Source organism: Pavona decussata, unplaced genomic scaffold (genome assembly GCF_977016875.1).
Source record: "Pavona decussata unplaced genomic scaffold, jaPavDecu1.1 SCAFFOLD_119, whole genome shotgun sequence".
NCBI lineage: Eukaryota > Metazoa > Cnidaria > Anthozoa > Scleractinia > Agariciidae > Pavona > Pavona decussata.
The window spans coordinates 584,042-604,223 of NW_028145533.1; the positions used below are offsets into that span (position 1 = coordinate 584,042).

The 20,182-nt window shown below is 38.5% G+C and overlaps 1 protein-coding gene across 2 annotated transcripts; it reads right to left on the reverse strand.

Moving 5' to 3' along the window:
* Positions 1–1,889: 1,889 nt before the first annotated feature.
* Positions 1,890–19,467, reverse strand: LOC146469754 (uncharacterized). Of its 2 annotated transcripts, XM_085122863.1 has the most exons (17): positions 19,275–19,467; positions 16,678–16,932; positions 15,241–15,300; positions 13,889–14,878; positions 12,968–13,036; positions 12,137–12,340; positions 11,778–11,936; positions 11,352–11,459; positions 10,014–10,426; positions 9,264–9,426; positions 8,409–8,615; positions 7,561–7,722; positions 7,125–7,202; positions 6,374–6,598; positions 4,464–4,637; positions 3,950–4,180; positions 1,890–3,339 (listed from the first exon to the last, which is right to left on the reverse strand). In XM_085122863.1, the coding sequence occupies exons 1-17, from the start codon at positions 19,354–19,356 to the stop codon at positions 3,080–3,082; spliced, it is 3,840 nt and encodes a 1,279-aa protein (XP_084978989.1). In that variant the 5' UTR covers positions 19,357–19,467; the 3' UTR covers positions 1,890–3,079. The 2 variants fall into 2 exon arrangements, with proteins under 2 accessions (XP_084978989.1, XP_084978990.1); XM_085122864.1 differs by lacking the exon at positions 16,678–16,932 and having other exon boundaries at positions 1,891–3,339; positions 19,275–19,466.
* Positions 19,468–20,182: the final 715 nt, after the last annotated feature.

A 20,182-nucleotide genomic window follows, 5' to 3' on the forward strand; every position in this document is an offset into this window, starting at 1 on the left:
CCCGGAGTTAGACCTCTTCATTTGAACTTGACCCGGTAAATTTTATACATTTCCATGTAGAGGGCATTTTAGTTCTTAACCCGTATCCAAAATTAGAATTTATTCCGCTACTAATTGAAATTAAACAATGCTTTCATTGTTGGTCAAAAAAGATATTTGTGTCGATCAGCTAGTCCTCCCTAGCTAAACCTGCGTCTGCTTTTAACCACAATCTTTTCTTTTTATAAGAATATTGTTTATCCTGCCCAGGCTGAATATTCTTATTTTTCTGTCGATGTTAGGCTGAAAATATATTCTTGTAAATATTCTTAGATTATAGCCATCCGGCGAACTGTCATTGGCATCGACCATTTGGCTAATGCAGGTTTTTATCGTTTTCTTGCCTAGTTTGCTGTTTAGAGAAAGGAAGAATTTTATACGGTTTAGTTAAAAACATATAATTGTAGGGTGTTTACAAATTTTTAACACAAAATTACCTCCTTTTCAAAATCTCAGCCTCGGGTTTATTCTTAAAATTTTGCAAATTGCAGCCTCGATATTCTTACAAAATAAATTCTTATAAAAAGAAAAGATTGTAATCTTATATCGCAGACTCTTACCTTCAGTGAATTCTGAGTCGGTTTTTACAGATCCTCAGGAGAAAATGATCATGAATACCGCAAGGAAGTAAACAACCATTTCCATGACTGCTGAGCTAGTGAAGTTGTCGCTAGAGAATCATAAATATAATAGGTTAGAGGTTATGGTCGTTTCCTTATTTAAAAGCACCTTAGGTAAAAAATAACTGTTGTTTGACGGCTGACCGGTTCTGCCTATTTTCTGACAGGGTACGGTAAGTTACGAAAATCCTCGAATGGAGCACCAGTGAACCACCTAACATCAAGAGGACAAATTCTGCCTTCATCGCATAATCAATTTTGCCTGCCTGAGGTTTTTCTTGAGGCAAAGAAGTTAAGCAATTTAGCTTTTTGTAACAGAACAATTGTATTAGGGTAAGGTTGACATGGGGTGAGCTTTTGATTCTTAATAAGAAACGCGAGAATGCCAATGAAATGAGTTCACCCTCTATACACTAGTACTGAGTTATCAGGCGATCATTTAAAAGTTATGAGTCAGTTTATTACACAGGGCCTAACTCGTTTAGGAGCTGAACTCATTTAGGAGCTGAATTCATGGAGATGGAAAGCGAAAGTCGGTAATTTACGTGTTTCATATGAGGCTCTCTCACTTAAAACTTTAAAAATCATATAAGATCATCTCAGTCACTTAGAACGTTTAAAATGAACGTTAGCGATAACGAATTCATTTTCCTCTTGAAGTCTTTGTCAAGTTCACCGACTAGATTTTGAAGCTTTTAATTAAGTAATCCACTCGCATTTTGTTCCAGATTCTTCTTTTTATTTTTCTACCTTTACATTATGTGTTTTATGACCATTCCAGGACCACGACTCGAGTCCATTGTATATGGCCGGAACCCTGCATTTTAAACTGTCTGAAACACGACACCATCGAATTCAGCGCTCAACAATGACCGCAAAATCCCCATGATCTTTACAACTCCATGATAACACTTTTAATCATGTGCTTGATATTATTTCTCAATAGTACATCTTTCGCTGGCAAGTAGCAAGCAGCTTGATCATGATCGCCGAACCGTATAATTTTTCGACGCAGACGACAAAATTCCCAATTTCTTATCGTTTCTGATAATTTCATTCAAACGATTTCCACTGTCGATACGTCAACCCAAGATGACCTTTAATCAATCGAAAATTATCCTTACCGAATTTTAACAATGTATTCAGTCTCTCTTTTTCAAAGTTTCCATCTCTACCTCGAGTTACTATTCATGGAACACGCTTAAATAAGCTTGCTGAAAAACTTGTTATGAATGAGTTCCTTTAAAATTTATTCGCACTGAAAATCGCCTTCTCTTCGAAAATTACGAATTCAAAACAAAACTTGGATAGCTGAGAGATATTTCAAGCATGCGCAGACAATTATCTCCCGTTTATCGAGTGATCTCTAATTCGTCGAGTCTTCGTTTAACGTCGTCGGCTCTAGTTCTCCGGTATGGTATGGCGTTGGTGTCCTGGGGCATAATGTGTGCACAGTAAATTCAAAAATACGCAGAGCATATCTCGCAGTACGCGTCCGAAAAGAATAGTCTTTAGCTGCAGTGCTTGATCCGGTTCGGTTAAAGTTCATTGATTTTTGATGTTACCATGGCAACCAATGTAATACAGTCAACTCTCTCATAGCGACCACTTCTCGTAAGCGACCACTTCGTAAACAACCGTTTCTCAGTTAAATACTGTTTCAAGAGCTCTCTCGTAAGCGACCACCACTCAAATTTCTTTAGGGACCGCAACCACTTTTTAAGCCAGAAATTACACATATCCTTTTGTTTTCTGTTTCCGGTAAGCGACCACCCAACATAACACGTATGATCGTTAGTAAGTCATTACTCAGAAGTGACAAAAGTTCCATTTTTAATGACGCTACCCCGGACTGCTGACAGATAATAACAGTTTACAGACAGAAAAGATGGCTTTCATTAGATCTGGAGGTAAACGGGAATTGTTACAGTGATCTGTTCCAAAATGGTATACAAATTTTCATCAGAAGAATGAATAGATGAGAAAAAATCAAATAAATTAGTTTCTATTTGCCTAATTTTAGCTGCTAAGGTAATATTTTTATGTAATTAATCAATCAATCCAGTATAAGGCTTATTTTCCCTCAACGTGTCCAAAAAGAATAATCTTTTACTGCAGTGCTGGATACGGCTCGGTTAATTAGTGTTCATTGATTTAAATGTTACCATGGCAACTAATGTAATATCTGAGATATGGGATTAGTTTAAAGTTGACCCCAGGTTTAGCCAGGAAACACAAAATTAAAACTTCTTGCCCAAAAGTTAGGGCTTTTTTTATTGACGATATACACGATTACGGTTATAATTTTTCTCATCGGAATCTAAGTAGTTTGTTTAGCATTCGGTCTGCTTTTCTAATTTTTGTCAAAAAGTAACGATTTTAAAAGCGGTCCACTGAGCAATCTTGAAAGTTAAAGAATATTAGCGCCCATGTTTGTTTCTTAGTGAGCGTGTCCGCAGACGTCCTTTACTTGGGTCTTTTCTTCTTATTCCTTGATCTTGTTGATGACCAATTATTCTATAAACGTAGTTAGAGCCTTCTATCCCAACACAATCTTCCATACTGCCATTGTTTCCCTTAAAGCTGGCAGAACACTCCTTGAAATCTCTGGTGATGCAATGATTTGATGGTCCATCTCTGCTATAGGTTATGTTAGCAGCTGGGCCCGAGTAACACTCGCCTGAAAATCAGGTTTGGAAGATCGATAAGAGAGAATTCCATACATATAGATTAAATTACGAAATAATATGACTTTTTACTACCGAGGAAAATGAGGAATGAATGAACTTAATTACATAGTAACATTTTCCGAAAAAATAAGCTGATGACGTATAATTATGACACCATTGCCTTTGTCTAAGTAGTTTGTTTAGCATTCGGTCTACTTTTCTAATTTTTGTCCAAAAGTAACAATTGTAAGAGCGGTCCACTGATGACGTATTTGTCTTTGGTTTATTTATTTATTGTTTATTTATCGGCATTTGACTAATATCCTTCTTCCTTAGTTAAAAGTTTAAAGCTGTTGTGGTTACTGGTTTATAATTTTTGCGGTGTGCTCCGGTGTAAGCTTCAAACCGCTGCACGAGATAGCAAAATGTTTAATGTATGCGTCGCTAAATGATCTATAGCTTGCCATATTCAAAAGTCTTTCTCAAATCGGGAGTGTCCAAAACTGAGGAATCTTCGCTTTAAAATGTAAACTGGTTAAAGGAGATACAGCCTGTGTGTTTAATTTGACAAGCATCCGAATATTTCTTTTTCTGTTCAAAATTACATCATAGAAGCCTTACCGTGATTTTGCACTGCAAAGTGCTGATAGCCAAGCTCCTGGGCTTGCTCGGCGCATCTGCATAGCACATCACCAAGATAGGTGTCCAGCTCCCCGAGCCTTGCTTCATTACCGCTGTATTTTGGAGAGTCCTTATCTATGTCGGTAAATATCAGGTCCGGTACCGGGCGAGGGGATACCTGTTTATCTCCATAGCACCCCACATTCTCAAATTGGGTGAAGCAAGCCACCCCTGTCGGCCAAACAAATTTAAGGTTCAGAATATCAGTTTCACCTCTATAAAGAAGCATCAAAGTCATTAAATTTTTTTTGTTTGATATGGTGATTTTAACGTAATGAAAACAAAAATTAGCGAGAATTAAATTCAGTTGTATTTTTTTAGCCGTAGCATAAAATATGGAACAATGACAATTACTTATAATTAGAGTCTCCTGGGAACAAAGTTATGGCCTCTACTATTTTGGTTTCATTGTTCATTGTGAGCCACAGATAAAAACCAGTTTACTTATAAATACCTTGCTGGTCCTCCAAATTCTCTTGAATGTTGTAGACGAAAGTGGTTGCTTTGTTTCCACTGCAAGCATTGCGGTCATTTACATTACACTGAGCAAATTCTTTAGTGACGCAGGAATTCGATGAGCCATCTTTATTGTAAGTTTTGTCAGCATCGTTTCCTGACCAACATTCACCTGTGAATTGGAGATAATTTGGCCAATGTAGAGCGTTTCAAAAGAATTAAATCTCATAACCTTCAAGTAATAGATGTCAGATTGATAACAGTAAAGGAAAAGAATGCTTGTTGTTGTTTTTGTTGTTATTGTTGCTGAGATTTGGGAAGATAAATGCAGAATGGCTGTTGCTTTCAATTTGGAAAAGACGGAAAGGTCAAGAAAGAAAGAACTTACCTACAATCGTTTACAGTATAGTGTAACCAGTAGAGTAAATTTTTAGAGTAAACATAATTGAAGGCAATTTTTACGAAACCTGACAAACTTCTTTGTTATCTGTTTTTGTTTTCCTTTTTTGCCTTGACCCTGCACAAACAACACTAGAATTTGGAATGTGTTGGAGCAACTGACCAATCCAAGCGTTTTTGTTAAGATATTTAACTGTGGTGTGAACGTTGAAACAAAGGATTGTGCAGGGTCGAGGCCCTCCCAACATAAATTGCAGCACCATCATTTTGATGGCAAGGTTTCCCCAGTCCCTCAATTAACTATGGAGTAAAACGGAATCTTTTATCAAGAAAATTATCAGTTGATAATGTAATTGTTGTTCTGTCTTCTTTGCACTGGAATTATCAGGGAGGCTCTGGGTGTTACATCTTCCAGTGTATATACTTTCTAGAAATTAGAAAGAAAAGAGCTAAAAATTGTCTTCACTTAGAAGGAGACAAAGTGAAAGAGCTACTTTTCAATTTATTTCTCATTTCAGAGGTAATCTGTAAATCCGCAAGCAGCTGGTATTAATTACCCAACCGTTAAGGTAAGCATTGTTGATCCATGTATTGTGAATGCCCTTGAGAGTACAACTCATTTTGTGATACTTTGCTGGAGGTTAAAGATAAAGATAGATAAGCCTAGCTACTAAGGCTGAATTGTGTAAGATGCAAAATGTATAAATAAGTATATTACAGTGCACAGTCGAACCTCTTTTTTACGGACACAAAGGGGACAGGGATAAGTGTCCGTACTATAGAGGTGTCCGTTTTAGAGAAATAGGCTTTATATGGATTTCGGTCTCACAGGGACCAAGTGAACTGTCCGTAATAGAGAGGTGTCCGTAATGAGAGGTTCCACTGTAAATAGGAATGGTAATACTAAATTATGGAATAATAATAAAAAAATGCATGCCTGAAGTTGCTAATGTATACAGCTATTTCAATTAACGTTGTCGGATTAAAATCAAACTAAAAGACAAGACCGCAATGTTTTGTGGGATTATTTTTTATGAATAATTTCATCAAAATCATCCCTGCACGTGCAGGTCATTGTACTGCTAATTACAACCTATTGTTTACTCCAGGCATGACTGATTTTGATGAATTTATCCATAAATATCCCACGTAAACTTTCGGTCTTGTCTTTTAGCTTCATGCTTTGAACCGACAACGTTAACTGAAATAGCTGTATATGTATATAGTAGAAGCGTCAATGATGATGACCAGGTTAAGGTAACGTCGATGTTTTAAATTTACATCGTATTACCATGAAGTAAATAGTGGTGAGACTGAACAATACACCTTAAACGATGAAACACTCCAAATGTTTTAAAGCTTTTACAGCTTCGTTCGATCTAAAAGCCTTACATGGGATAGTGTCTGATTATAGTGTGTTCAGTCACTATGTGACATCTTAATCAGCTTATTTGCAAACTTAGAAAGATTTTTTTTCACTCAGCCAGTGAAACAATTCAATGTACTCACCAAAGTTCTCTATTCCAAAATGAGTAAATCCCTTGGCCTTTGAGACTTGCGCACAACGGCATGCCACATCTTCTAGGTAATCGTCAAAGCTTCCCCAATTTATAGGGAAACCACTGTATTCGGCAGCGTTGTTATCGAGGTCCGTAAACATCAGTTGTGTTAAAGGTCTTGGATTTTTTAAATCATTGAAGCAGCCTTTCTTAATGAAGTCAGCAGGACAGTTTTCTAAAATAAAATAAAAAACACCATAGCGAAAATGATGTACACTTCCTCGAATGCTTCTCCTAGTTTTATCTATTCCGTGATGAACTCGAAATAAAACCTGGTAATTGGAGATGTTTAAAATCTTCTTATCCTTCAGAAAATATCTATCGAAAACTTTATCGCATTCTTTTCTGCACCTAGATCTCCGTCCGTCTTTCGTTCTCTTCAGTTGACCGCCATATCGGATTTCTGGCTGTCAGTATCACTATGATATGATGCTATTATGTTTTATACAAAGAACAGTGTAAAACGTAGCGTTTTGATTGGTATAGAGGAGTTTGTGATTAGAGTACACTACACATGCACGAATGGCGTTATTGAGTGGTGTGACCGGCCGAGCCTGGAGTCCAGTGTAGAGACCGGTCAGCAAAGTGTTGTAAACTGCTTTGGTGAACAGCAAAAAAAAAAAACACAGGCAAATTAAATTGTTCGTATAGTATGACTGAAGGAGTGAAGGAAGAAGGGTAAAACACGCATTAAAGCTTACCGTACAAGTCAGAATGTGATTGGACTTGTTGAAGTGCCCTGGGTGGGCCCAGGAGTTGTGATGGTTCTATTTCTGCCCCTGTTGGCAGAAAGGAGCAATTAAATTTTAATCATCAAACTACAAGTACTCGTCGATTGAAAGTTACATATCTTTAAAGAAAATACGTCAATTAAAAAAAAAAACAGAATTCGAAAGTGTACGAATTTTGCTGTCACCGATCGAAATTAATAGTTTCCTATCGCCATATTTACATAATCAGGCTTCCTTGCATCTCTGAAGGTTCCCAACAGTCAACTCGTTTGATTTTTCATGGATGAATAGCGTTAACAAACGTCGGGTAATCGGCAGGACGGTCAGAGTATAACCGATTGATTTGGCTCGATTGTATTCGATCAACCTCTTCTTCAGATGCATTGACTTTACTTGCCTGGCTTACCTTGAGTAATAACAATGCGATAGACGTAATTAGCATTCTGGTCACCAGCACACTCTCCAACACTGTTGGCGTCACACGGCTGTTGGAACAAGTTCATGCACGTTTCGGATGCGCCGTAGGCATTGTAGGTATTAGCAGCATTCACTCCTGACCAACACTCGCCTGCGTATATATACAGATAGATATGTTTTGTTTGTATCATTTGCACAAACCGTATTGATGTGTACGTCTACTTAAACGCTGAGTGAGAGTTTGGGCCATGATTATATATATCTAAGAACTTGTTTTTTCTAAAAACTTTGACGCTGAGATTGACCAACATTTTAAGAAGATGCTATGAAAGTGCCCCATAGTGAGTTAATTAAGGACAGTATTATTTTGAACATTGGTTTTTAAACTGAGTAGTATGAATACGGGTGAAGTGAAATGTAAAAAATTATACAGTCCGTTCAACCAATCCGAGTAACCACGAATCTTCGATCTCATAAACAAAATCGAAAACTAAACAACACTGATCAAAACAAACAACAAAACTTTATTACAACACACTTGATAAATTTATGCAAAAATTCTTCCAGCTGCATGTGGCTGGATAAACGAGGCGGGAGAAGAAAGAAGAGAAATTACAAATAGATAAAATTGTAACTAATTTTTAACCCTAGCTGAAAAGTAACAAGTTGAAGATAAATTAATATTAAGGATATATGGAAGGATTTTAAAAATGAGCTATAACTGACATTGTAAAGACAAAGTACAATTTAAAGAGAAAGAGAAAGAAAAAATACAGAACTATAGTTATTACATCACAGTGATATTTTGAGTAGAAACAAAAAGAAAAAAATGCAAACCGTAGTTGTGAACGCCAAAAACTTGGTAATTCTTTCCGGAGGCCACATTAGCACATTGGCAAACAAAGTTTGGAAGCCAAGTTTTCCACGAATCCCAGACGATCGCGTCCGTTTGGCTGACTAACTTTTCGGGAAGTGCAGGAACTGCATTGTTAGCTTGCTTGTCCAGAAAACATCCAACCTTTAGGTACTCAATATTGCACTTCGCTGGTGAACAAACAACAAAGATAAATTTCTGAAAAAGTCATTACAATAGAATTGCCTAAAAGTACAAAGTCGAGTACGCAACGGAAATTTAACTGTACTCCAGCCAATACAGTTTTATCCGCTCGGGGGCTATTTATCCACTGGATAAACGTCATCCGCTCTTTGAACAACTGGGTCCGCCAGGTACGGAAACAGGTATGTAAACATTCGAGTCTGAAATGCACTTCAAGGTCAAAGTTTGGATCGGAGAACGGTTTGGCATATTCTAGCCGAAAGTTCAGAGATCGGTACTCCAGTGGACTCTAACTAGGCTAGAGACACCGACATCTAGGTCGGAAGACCGGATATTTTCAAAATTGTTAAAGAAATATAATCCAGGGTTTTAGTTTGGTTACCGGCCATAGGATGATCTCCCATTATACCGTGACTGAGTGATAGCAGCCATTAAATCGTCTTCTGTTCTTTCTTGCACAACTAAATCAGCAAGATCCCTTGGTTGTTTTTAATTGAAAAATAATTACACGCCTGTTCGTTAAATGATCATTATAGCCAACACGGCGCTATTTGGTCGCCGTTGGATACCTATAATATCGTATTCAACGCATGCTCGTGTGATAATTGTTAACAAAACACCAAGAAAAAACCTACCTCCGTGGCACGACTCTAAAAGTAGACCATTGAGAATGTCAACAAGATTTTTGTATTTCCGCACCCTAAACACGTGACCTGGGTCACCCATGGCTATAGTTTGTAGCTCTTTCTTGTTGACGTCCTTTCCTACGCCAACAGCCATTATTCGCACATTCTTTGCCTGTCATAATTGGGTAACAAAGAAGACAGAATTTCATGCATTTATCTTCAAATATAAGTTTATTCGTCCGGGTTGTTAGCCTTTCAGACTTGATCGGTAGAGCCAAAAGTGTATTGAACCTTGTACAGCATAATACACAGCCCGGTTACATATGAGATTCCCAACAACATTCATTGATAATACATTGGCATTTTTGACTAAGAGCCATCTTGCGCAGCCAAATAAACGGTAGTAACAGAAAGTACTGCTCATAAGCTTTTATAGATTCGGTTGTTTTGCTTGGAATTCAAGCCACTGCTACCATTCCCGGCAACGCAAATCAGTAGAAAGTCAATAATTAATTTGAAACTGCACTAGTGAGGCCATGATAAGGTATATTGGGTCACTCCTTACCCCTAAACGTTAAGCACGGTTATTCTTTCTCCCTAAAATACCTCAAATTATCAAAAACTGTTCTTTTTGTAAATTTGGTTATACCTTATCCCTGTAAAATGTTGAAGTCCTCTAAGAATAGAACTATTTTTAAGTTACCCCTTCCAACTCAATCCCTAAGAAGGCCTCAATGTTAAAATCGTTACAACAATTACCTGAAGTGGTTTTAAGACTTCTGCGTACGGTTTACTCAATGTAGGGTTTGTTCTACCATCCGTTATAACAATAAGAACATTTGGCTTGTCGGGTCGGTCTCCGCCCTCTTTGGAAAATAAGTCAGTGTTTGCGCGCTCGAGACCCAAGTCAGTCCTTGTTCCCGTCGCCAGGTAAGGGAATTGTCTGATGGCCTTTTGCAGGCGTTTAGTGTTGTAATATTTAGCGTATGCAAAGTTGAATTCAAGCTCTGCCGTGCTGCTGTAGATTATTGCGCCAAAATGGGTGCCATGTTCGGACACTTTGAAGAGCTTTGCCAGCTTAGCTACGAAATCTAAGCACAATGTGTAATCTCCAGGATTGATGCTATCTGATGAATCAATAACAAAACCAACATCCAGGACTTGGTCGCATTCTGCAAAAGAGAAGAAGATGTACGTGTTTGAATTCACAGTTCTGTTGCCATAGTTCGTGCCTTGCGTGGTGTGTTTCAGTTACAAAGATTCCGCTCATACAACGCAAGGCCTGTCGATGGGCCATTTTAACCAGTAATCTGGAAGATCATAAACTCGATTCTCGTTGGTTTTTGGAACTTCCTTTTACTGAGTAACACCGTGACACTTAGTTTTGGCATTATCAAACTAGGCACGCAACATTATTTCTGACCTTGCAGTGGATCTGTTCAAATTGCATAAAAGGCATGCTTCGATTTTCTCCATACTACCCCGCCTGTCGCCATAACAATGGCAACAAAATTCCCCCCCCCCCCTCCCCATTTTAGTTAACGTCGGTTTTTGCGAAATCTAGGCAGACACTTACCAATATAACTTTCAAAAATTTGAATTACTAAGGCTAGAAAACTTGTGAGCAAAATTAGGAAAAAAAACTGAAAGAGCGATTTTAAGTAAACAGAATCAACGTTTAAAGTTTGATTTAAGTTATGACTGCAATTTTCGTTTAAAAGAGGCGTGCTTTTCATGAGAAGTTTTAATTTGATAAGATGCAATCCAAGGTGAGAAAAACCGTTTGCGAACATCGTTAAAGCTCACTTTATTGTTTACACCGTCTATTTTGTCATTTCTTATTTCATCTCACCTCACCAAATCTCATCTCACTTTAATCTAACTCAACTCATTTCATGCCATTTTATCTCAACTCACACCATCTCAAGTATTCTCCATCTTTCTCTTCTCTTCTCTTCTTTTCTCGTCTCTACCCTCCTCTTCTGACCTGAATTCATCCCGTCCCATTTCCTGCGCTCATATCTTTTTTCATTTCATCTCATCTTATTTCGTTTCACCCTACTTCTGTTGTCTTGTTACATTCTTAAGTTATCTTACCCGGAGTTGGTGTTGGAGGAGGGGGCTGGGTTGGAGTGACTGGGGTTGGAGTTGTGACTGGTATTGCCGTTGGTGGAGGCTGGGTTGGAGTGACACTGACGGTCCGTCCTGTAAACAGAAAAAAACCAGCAAACGTAAATATTTTGAATGCGAAGGAAGGAAGGAAGGAAGGAAGGAAGGAAGGAAGGAAGGAAGGAAGGAAGGAAGGAAGGAAGGAAGGAAGGAAGGAAGGAAGGAAGGAAGGAAGGAAGGAAGGAAGAACACGGTCATCTGAAGAACAAGCAGGAAAATAAATGATTTAGATTACACCCAATTGCAGCAGAGTCATATTGATGCAAATATCAATCTACTTTGCCGAATGAAGTAGTCCACCGTTAGACGGCACTATGTGAAGACAATATAAGATAGGAAGCATAAAACAGTCACCTCCTTCGCCGATTCCATAAACAAAGTTGATGTTTTTCTCGCCGACGCACTCCACATCATTGGTAGGGTCACATTTGGCGTTGCCCTTTGTGACACACTTATCACTCTTTCCGGCGCGAGCGTATGTTTCACCGGCTTCTGATCCAGACCAACATTCACCTTAACATGAAAAAATATATATGATTTCATTGAGTCATACTATCTTCCGCTGTACCTGTATTTATTGGGCGCTAAGCTCAATAACGTATGAGGTTGGATTTAGTGTCATTACCCTACACGACCTACCCTGCCTTGGACAATTTTCCTTTAAAATGTTCGCACACATGTTGTACGAAAAGAATGATTTGCATGCACCATACCGTAAAACTGAATGCTGAAGTACGAGTATTTCTTCGCCTTTGCAGCCTCGGCGCATCGGCAGACCAAGTCAACTATGTATGTGTCCCAATTCTTCCAATCTATGCCATTTGACACGCGATCGCTGAACAACAACTCGGGTAATGGGCGAGGGGTCTTTTGGTCATCGACGAAGCAACCGAGCTTGGTATAGGGGATGGCACAACCTGATTTCCGTGATCATGGCACATGTGAGAAATAGAAAACAAAAGACGTTAATTTGTGCAATTTTGATCCTGAAGGCCTCAATAAGAATACCTGCAACAAGAATACTGCTCAACTAAATTGTCGAATATTGCTTTCGGTTTAGTGAAAATTGCTCTAAAATTGTTTAACAGTTTAGTGTTTGGTTTATCAGGTTAGTGGTTAGTTGGCTGAACTGAAGCGATCAGAATTTTCCTCCCATAAAATTGGGAGCTGGTCCATCTAGTGACTGTTGTTGGTAGTTTATTAAAGAATGGCCTTTTGGGACGTACAAGAAAACATTTGATTTCTTAATAATTATGACAGCCCTAAATTAAACCCTGAAGAGTTGATTTGAAGAGTATATTTAAAGGATACATGTTTAGCGTGAGCAAACATTCGTATTATCATGCTGTTTTTCGAGGAAGAAAAGAAAAGGAGCGTGGAGAGTGTCTATGTTGTTCTAACAATATGACTAATATCTACTTAAGTTTTGTTTTTATCGCTCGGCCGGTTTTTTTTTTTTTTTTTGATTCCGTTTATTTGGTTGGTTATTCATTTGTTAGGTTTGTATTTTTCATTTCTTTTGAAAATAGTGAAGTGTTCTTTACCCGCTCCTTCTGGTATTGGTTGGACTGGCACTATCGGCGAGCTAGTAGGACCTGGAGTAGGTGTAGGTTCTTCAAAGACAATATTTAATCACAGCATTAGTACAATACATTTATTTTAAGTCTTTCGACCAATGGCACTTGAGCTAACATATGTACAAAACAATTCTATAGGCTCTACTATTACAAAACGTCTCTTGTTTAAAAACATTAAACGTGACCATTGTCAAGTCTTACAAAAGGTTCCTTCCAACAACTTGTGCTGTTTTTTCGGTTGTTTTATTTATTTTGTTTTGTTTTCTTTTTGGTCCAGTTTTGGTTTTCACTTCTGTTTTCTTTCTTGTTGAGGAGCATTGCAAAGAAGCAAAGGCTCACTACACTCTGTTCGTACAAATAGCCAAGTACAATGCGTATATGCGTTGTACTTTTGGTAAACTTACTGCACGATCCTCTGCAGAACCAACAACGTAAAATGTCAAGTAGACAACGTGAATGCTCAAAGATACTATTTCTTCTCTTCGGGACTTAAAGGCTGCCATTGCCAACTGAGCTCCTTGGAGGTTACCCCAAGTTATGCTAATTGAAAAGTTCTAATGATCGTTAGCTAGTCAGCACTATAAAGAACGCCAATTTATGTTTTAAGTTGCATTTTGGTTACTGAAGGTGTTTTGCGCCATGTTGCAGAAGACAGATTCTGACGTGAAAAAATGAAACACTTAGTAGTTGAATACAGTAAATTAGGTTTCGTGTCGTGTAATGTTCCACAATAAGTACGGAACTTAAGAAAGAGTAGGAAACCACAGTATCTATCGAGTATAAGGTGACATTAAAAGTCAAAGTGCATACCAGCTTAAGTTGGGATAATCTATGTCCTGTCAGACAAAAACGATAATTTCAATGAAAATGTAGTTAACCTTAACTTACCTTTCGGGGTGCAGTTAGCGCTACATGTCGTCACGACGCTAGTTGACGTCGCAATAAGGGTTGTAGTATGCGTAAGGGTTTGGTTGAGAGTGTTTGTCAAAGTTTGCGTTTGAACTGCAGTACTAGTTGCAGTTAGTGTCTCCATAGTTTTTGCAGTAGTTGTTACTGTTAAAACAGCGGTACTCGTGGCTGCGGCCATGGAGGTTGTAGTAGCTGTGATTAGATTGGTAGTGTTATGAGTGACAGTCGTTTTGTCGGTAGCTGTAGTAGTTAAAGTCTTAGTTAAAGTCTCCGTGGCAAACTGAGTCGCATTGACAGTGTTTGTTTGCGTTGCTGTAGTAACCAGAGTACTCGTTGCCACTCCAGTACTGGTTGTAATTAATGTAGTAGTAGCTGTTTCAGTTTGCGTGGAGGTGGCAACGTTTGTACTAGTCACGGTGTCTGTACTCGTAGCTACATGCGTCGATGTAGCCGTTTGCGCCACAATAGCAGTAGACGTTGCTGTCGCAGTACTAGTTTCGACAGCTGTATTCGTCTTAGTTTCATGAAGTGTGCTTGTTACCAAAGCGGTGTTAGTGGTGTTTATAGTGGCAGTGCTAGTCTCAGTTGCGGTTGTGGTTTCGGTTGCAATCTCTGTGCTTCTTATAGTTGCTACTTCTGTACTTGTATGAGTCTGTGTGTTTGTCAAGGTTGTCGTGTCCGTTGCAGTCGTAGTGAGTGTCGTCAGACACGGACCGGGTGTTGAGCACGTGCTGTTGGCTGATGTTGACGAAGTGGGTGGAACGCACGTGTGGTAGATTGCGGCTGAGATGCAAACCGAGGGATATGTGCACTGAGGAATCTGGCATGCGCCTGGGGGAGCTGCTGCTGGAACAGGATATGGTGCAGGCTGTTGCACAGGTGGAACTGCGGGTGGAGGTGATGGATAGGGTGCTGGTGCAGGCAGCTGAGTGTTTCCCGGCGAAGGTTTAGGTTGCTCTGCTTTTCCCTCTGAAGTAAAATATAAGAAAAGGTTTATATCCGTGAGACTAATATAGCTCCAAAACAATTTAAGCTAGGAAAATTGAACCTAGAGAGTAAATAGTATGTCCAAACTATTTCGTTTTGCGTCTGCAATTGAGATGATGACGTCATATAGCGTGGCAATTACGTACATGTAATTGATTCTTCACGACCGCCATTTTGGATTTCTCGAGTCCTCCAAACCTCAGAAATTGATTCACATTGGCCCAAAAATAAATGTCATAGCTGTTGATGAACGAGCCTTAATTTTTTTTCTGAAATTATTGTTCAACGAATATATAAAAATGTGGAAAGATGAGATAAATTTAGTTAGAAATTCAAATTCTTACCAGTGGCACTAACAGTTGTCGGAGGTGAAGTCGGAGCCGGCAGCAAAATATGAGGTGGTTCTGTAGAATATGGTTGAAAATGTTCTGGTTAACCCATTGAAATTATAGTGTGAAACAGAAAAGCGTCCATTTTTTTTCATTTCATTGAGTTGGGTGGCTGTTAAATTATACGGGCAATCAACCAAAATAATTGCAAGTAAGAGTGAGGATCAAAACTTCAGTGGATGGGAGACCATCGCGGCTATGAACTTGAAATACTTACATGCTACTTTGACTTTTCACTTATTACTCTGTACGTCATCCGCTGTTGAGAAATATGATTATTCTTGTATTTCGCTCTCATTTGTTCATCTTCTATGAGAATATTACGTACTCACGCAAACACCAGCTCCCAGTTGCCTTGATAACTTAGTTGGTAAAGCACTGCAGCGGCATCGAAGAGGTCATCGATTCGAATGCAGTTCAAGCAAGGAAGTTTTTCAGGCCTTGTTCGACCTTGCTCCTGTTCTTCACACAACTACTTAAGTTTCGTTCAGTAACTTTCACGTTCAAATATGCAATAATTCATGTTTCACTCTCACTGAAGTTGAAAACTGGAGATACGGCGATTCGTACATCAATACTCAAGGTTCTTTGGAACAAAAAGTTCAATTCCAACTGGAATTGAAATCAAGTCAGGCTTGTTTTAAGAAAAACAATCTTCTCCGAATTGAAGGCTAATTAACAACATTCATTTCGGGGATTTTACGTCTTGCGAGACTCTCAGATATGACTCACGTAGCGGGAAGAGCACAATCGGCCTTCAATTCCAATAATCAGTTTTCGGACGAAACGAAACTTGCATCAGGTGTTGTGATCTACTTTATAGTGTAGATGAACAACTCAACATAGCAAATCCATGATGGGAAACTTTTTGAAGAAACCGCTAGATTACAATTAACTATGCGAATGACATGGAAACAAATGTTTAACTGATTTGTGAAATATGAAACTGCATGACCTTTATTGTGTCAGGAAGCATGGAAGTGAATATCTGACATAACAGATCCAAGATGGCGGACTATTTTAAAATTTATTTTTGGATACACCACCATCTTGGATCTGCTATTGTGGGCTTCACTGATATCTTTTCTAATGGCATTGACTGAAATGATCTGTGAAAATGCAAAGGCCGCCCCCAAACATGTAAATATTTCTCGAAAACGACGTGACCAATAACATGTGGCACAAACATTTTCCTTGCAGTCACAATTTTGCCAGCGGTTGACTAATGGTAGAATTGAATTTGCCATTGAAACGTCAAGCTTAATGATAAAATGTAAACTAATAGTTCCAAATAAAGTCCGAGTAAAGCTAAAAAACTTCAGGGTTCCTTAGGCTTGGTCGAGTCGTTTTGAAGTTACAGTCCTTTAAACTGTACTGCACAGGCGTTCTCACCAGGTTGCACAGCGGGAGGTTTAAGGGGTTTCGTTCCTGGAGGTTTTCCGCTGACCGGTTGCACAGGGGGAAGTAGAGGAGGAACTGGTGAAGATGAAGCATTCTGTGATGGGTTCATTGGTGCCTCACTTCCGGCAGTAACAACTTGGGGGTGGACTGGTTCAGCCGGAAGGGGTCTTGTAGACACTTCTTGCTGGGATGATTCATTCAGTGGTTTGAGTTCAATTGGCTGGTATTCGATTTCTGTGTGTGGTTCTGTGAATGAATGAATGAATGAATGAATGAATGAATGAATGAATGAATGAATGAATGAATGAATGAATGAATGAATGAGTGAGTGAGTGAGTGAGTGAGTGAGTGAGTGAGTGATTGAGTGAGTGAGTGAATAAATAAATAAATAAATTAATTAATTAATTAATTAATTAGCACTTGAGTTAGGTTTAGCATTAACTTGCTTCTTCTTCTTCTTGACGCTAAGTACCTCCTGTCCACATCAATTGGTACTATTTAGCACCCCCTCCGCCCGCCTCGGGTTTCAGTGACGTAGCTTAAATTCTAATAGAGCTGTTTGCTTTTTTTGTTTGTTTGTTTTTTTAGGAGAAAGGGGGGTGGTGGATTCGTTCTTCCTCGGCCCAGATGATGATAAAAGAAATAAAAAAGTTTTCATGGCCTAGCATTTCGTCTAGCGGATGAATTTTTTGTATTTGTATCAGTGAACTGAGGTAAACGTTCAAGCCGACCTTGAGCAGAGAAATAGGTGTTTTGCAATTAAGGCAAAGTGATTTCCGTCCGACACGTAAGAGTTTCTGGTTGTCTTACACGAAAGAAACGTCAGTTAGCAGTTAACGTAATGAATATCTGTTGACATAAACCAGAAAGTACTTCGCTTTAAAACCAGGAAGTTTTTATGGACAATTTTCTCGTTTCCATAAATTGAGACACCACCTCTGAAAATTTGAGAGTGCTCGAAGCGCCCGTTGTGTTACTAGGGTGAGTGTGTCCGCAGCCTTTACCGTTAAACTTCCACCCATGTGATGCTATGACTTCACTTAAAAGTCAAGAGAGACTTCTTGACATTTTAAGAGTCGTTTTGACAAGATCCATCGAGCCACGACAATTGAACACCATGCAACAGGTGTGTTGTGTATTATAATTCACATAATCAAGTTTAACACGTACAAAGTTAAACTCGAGAGAAACCTTCACTCATCTGTGATTCGAAAAATGCTAGCAAATACAGTCAACTTCCTTTATTATGGACACCCTTGGGACCGCGAGTTAGTGTCCTTGATAGCGAGAGTCCATAATAGCAGGAATTTATTTCAGTCAAATGTCTGTAATTTATTCAGTTTTGCCGGGGATTTAGTTGCTGCCCGTATTATCGGGATGTTCGTAATAGGTGTCCGCAAGGCGAAAGTTGACTGTAATTTCTGTTCAAGGCAGTCTCAAGGAATGCAAAGACTAGACCTGGCTGCTAATTTCCCGTTCTTTTTTTTTCTTTCAGTGGAAAACGTGTTTCCAGTTTAGCTAAAACTTGGCGAGTAGTTTTAGTATCGGTATCTTATTTTATTTCAAAGAGCATCATCATTTCACCCTCTAATAATATCTGTTAACGGTTAATTTAATTTAAGAATATATGAAAGTAATATAGTAAATATCAAATATGTTAAGCAATAAATGACGGGAACTATCTTAGAGGCAAAATTATAGTTATCAGCGAGGTCGCACTGTCGCACAGTCAAGTTGGAGTGATTGATATGATGATATTTTGTAACTATGGGTCTTTCAACAAAAACTAAGCCAAGCCTTACGCTATGACCAAGCTTCAATTATATTCTCATCAACCATCTTATAGTCCGTATCAACCATCTTATAATCCTTACCAACCATCTTTTAATCCGTATCAATGATCAGTGAGTTAAAGTTAGCCTCAATACCTTTAGCGTGTAGTGTTAATATTATTCGCATGTTAAAGAAATCATTGTACGTCTGCACGTGGTATGTTCACCTCTCCAACAAGAAAATCTATTATCTCAGACGGGGACATTTTTCGTTTATTTTCGACGTCCAGCTCACTGAAGACAGTGTATCTGAATTCTTGCTACTAAAGACTATTTCTCTTTTACTCAGGTGAAAACAGCAAAATAGGGTCCCAGAGGGGTCCATTATATCGGGTGCATTGCTTACTAAACAAAGTGGATTTCTATTTATATCAGTCTACCCAATTATAACAACAAAGTTGTTTTACTTTTACCACGGTATGCTTTGCTCCATTGGACAGACGTTTGCTCTAACAACACAGAGTCTGGTAACATTTCATAAGTTCAGTGATGCATTTTTACTTCGTCTAACGTTAACCTCTTCAACTTTCTTACAATGTATCATTGTGGCCTTTTTCGAAGTTTTGTTGCATCTATTTTGAGTCAATTCGTTAGCTGCTGATACATACGTGTATCAGTTGGTACCACGGTTTATAAAATTTATAAACTGACTCCTTTCAATTAATACCTGCCGCTAGAACCGAAAGCCAATGTGTACCCGCTCCCCAGGTTAAACCTGGCGTCTGCTTTCAACTCATCGATTATGTTAGATCTTACCTTCAGTGAATTCCTGGTCGGTGTTTACAGATCCCAAGAAAATGATCACGAATACCGCATGGAAGTAAACGATCAATTCCATAACTACCGAGTGTAGTTGTGTCTACAGAATAAGAGATTAACGACCGTTTCCTTCGGTCAGGGCAGCTAACATGAAACATTGCTGTTGTATGACGTAAACTTTGTTTATCAGTAGGAGGCAAACAAAGCCCAGCATAATTTGTTCCAGGCAACCTAATATAAATTAGATCACAACATCGGTTATGAGGTTTTTTTTTATTTCGAGTAGAAAGTAAAGGAACAAATATTTTTACTCGCTGGTGATTCGAATCAGAACGCCAAAAATACTGAAAGTTTATTGAAATAGATTTCGAGTGCCTTTTTTAATTAACGTTTTAGTTAATTGTTCTCTTAAGTTGAGCAATCACTGAACTGATTAAAGTTGAAATCTAAGTCGAACAGATCAATGGAGCGAAGCCTAACATGGTTCTCTAATTTATTGTGGCATGTTTCACTCTTTGAGCTATGAGAATGGAACACCAGTGAACCACCTAACATCGAGAGGACAAATCGTTTTCTCTTGCGTGACATGGCACATGCTTTCATCTCATAAAACTATCACCTGGGGGAATCCTAAATTCTATTTTATTTGGTTATTTTTTTTAATACTGAGAGAATTGTAATACAGTTCCAAAGGAAAGTGCTGATTACACAGAATAAGATGTTTGGAACAATCAATTTTGTCCGCTTGAAGTTTGTCTAGACAAAGGAGTTAGGTGTTTAGCTTTTTTCACAGAATAATTAATTATTAGAGCAAGGTCGATATTGTGTGTCTTCGAACTAACGTGAAAATGCCATGGAAAATTAGTTCCCTTTTTTTTTTATTATTATTATTAAGCTACGGCGAT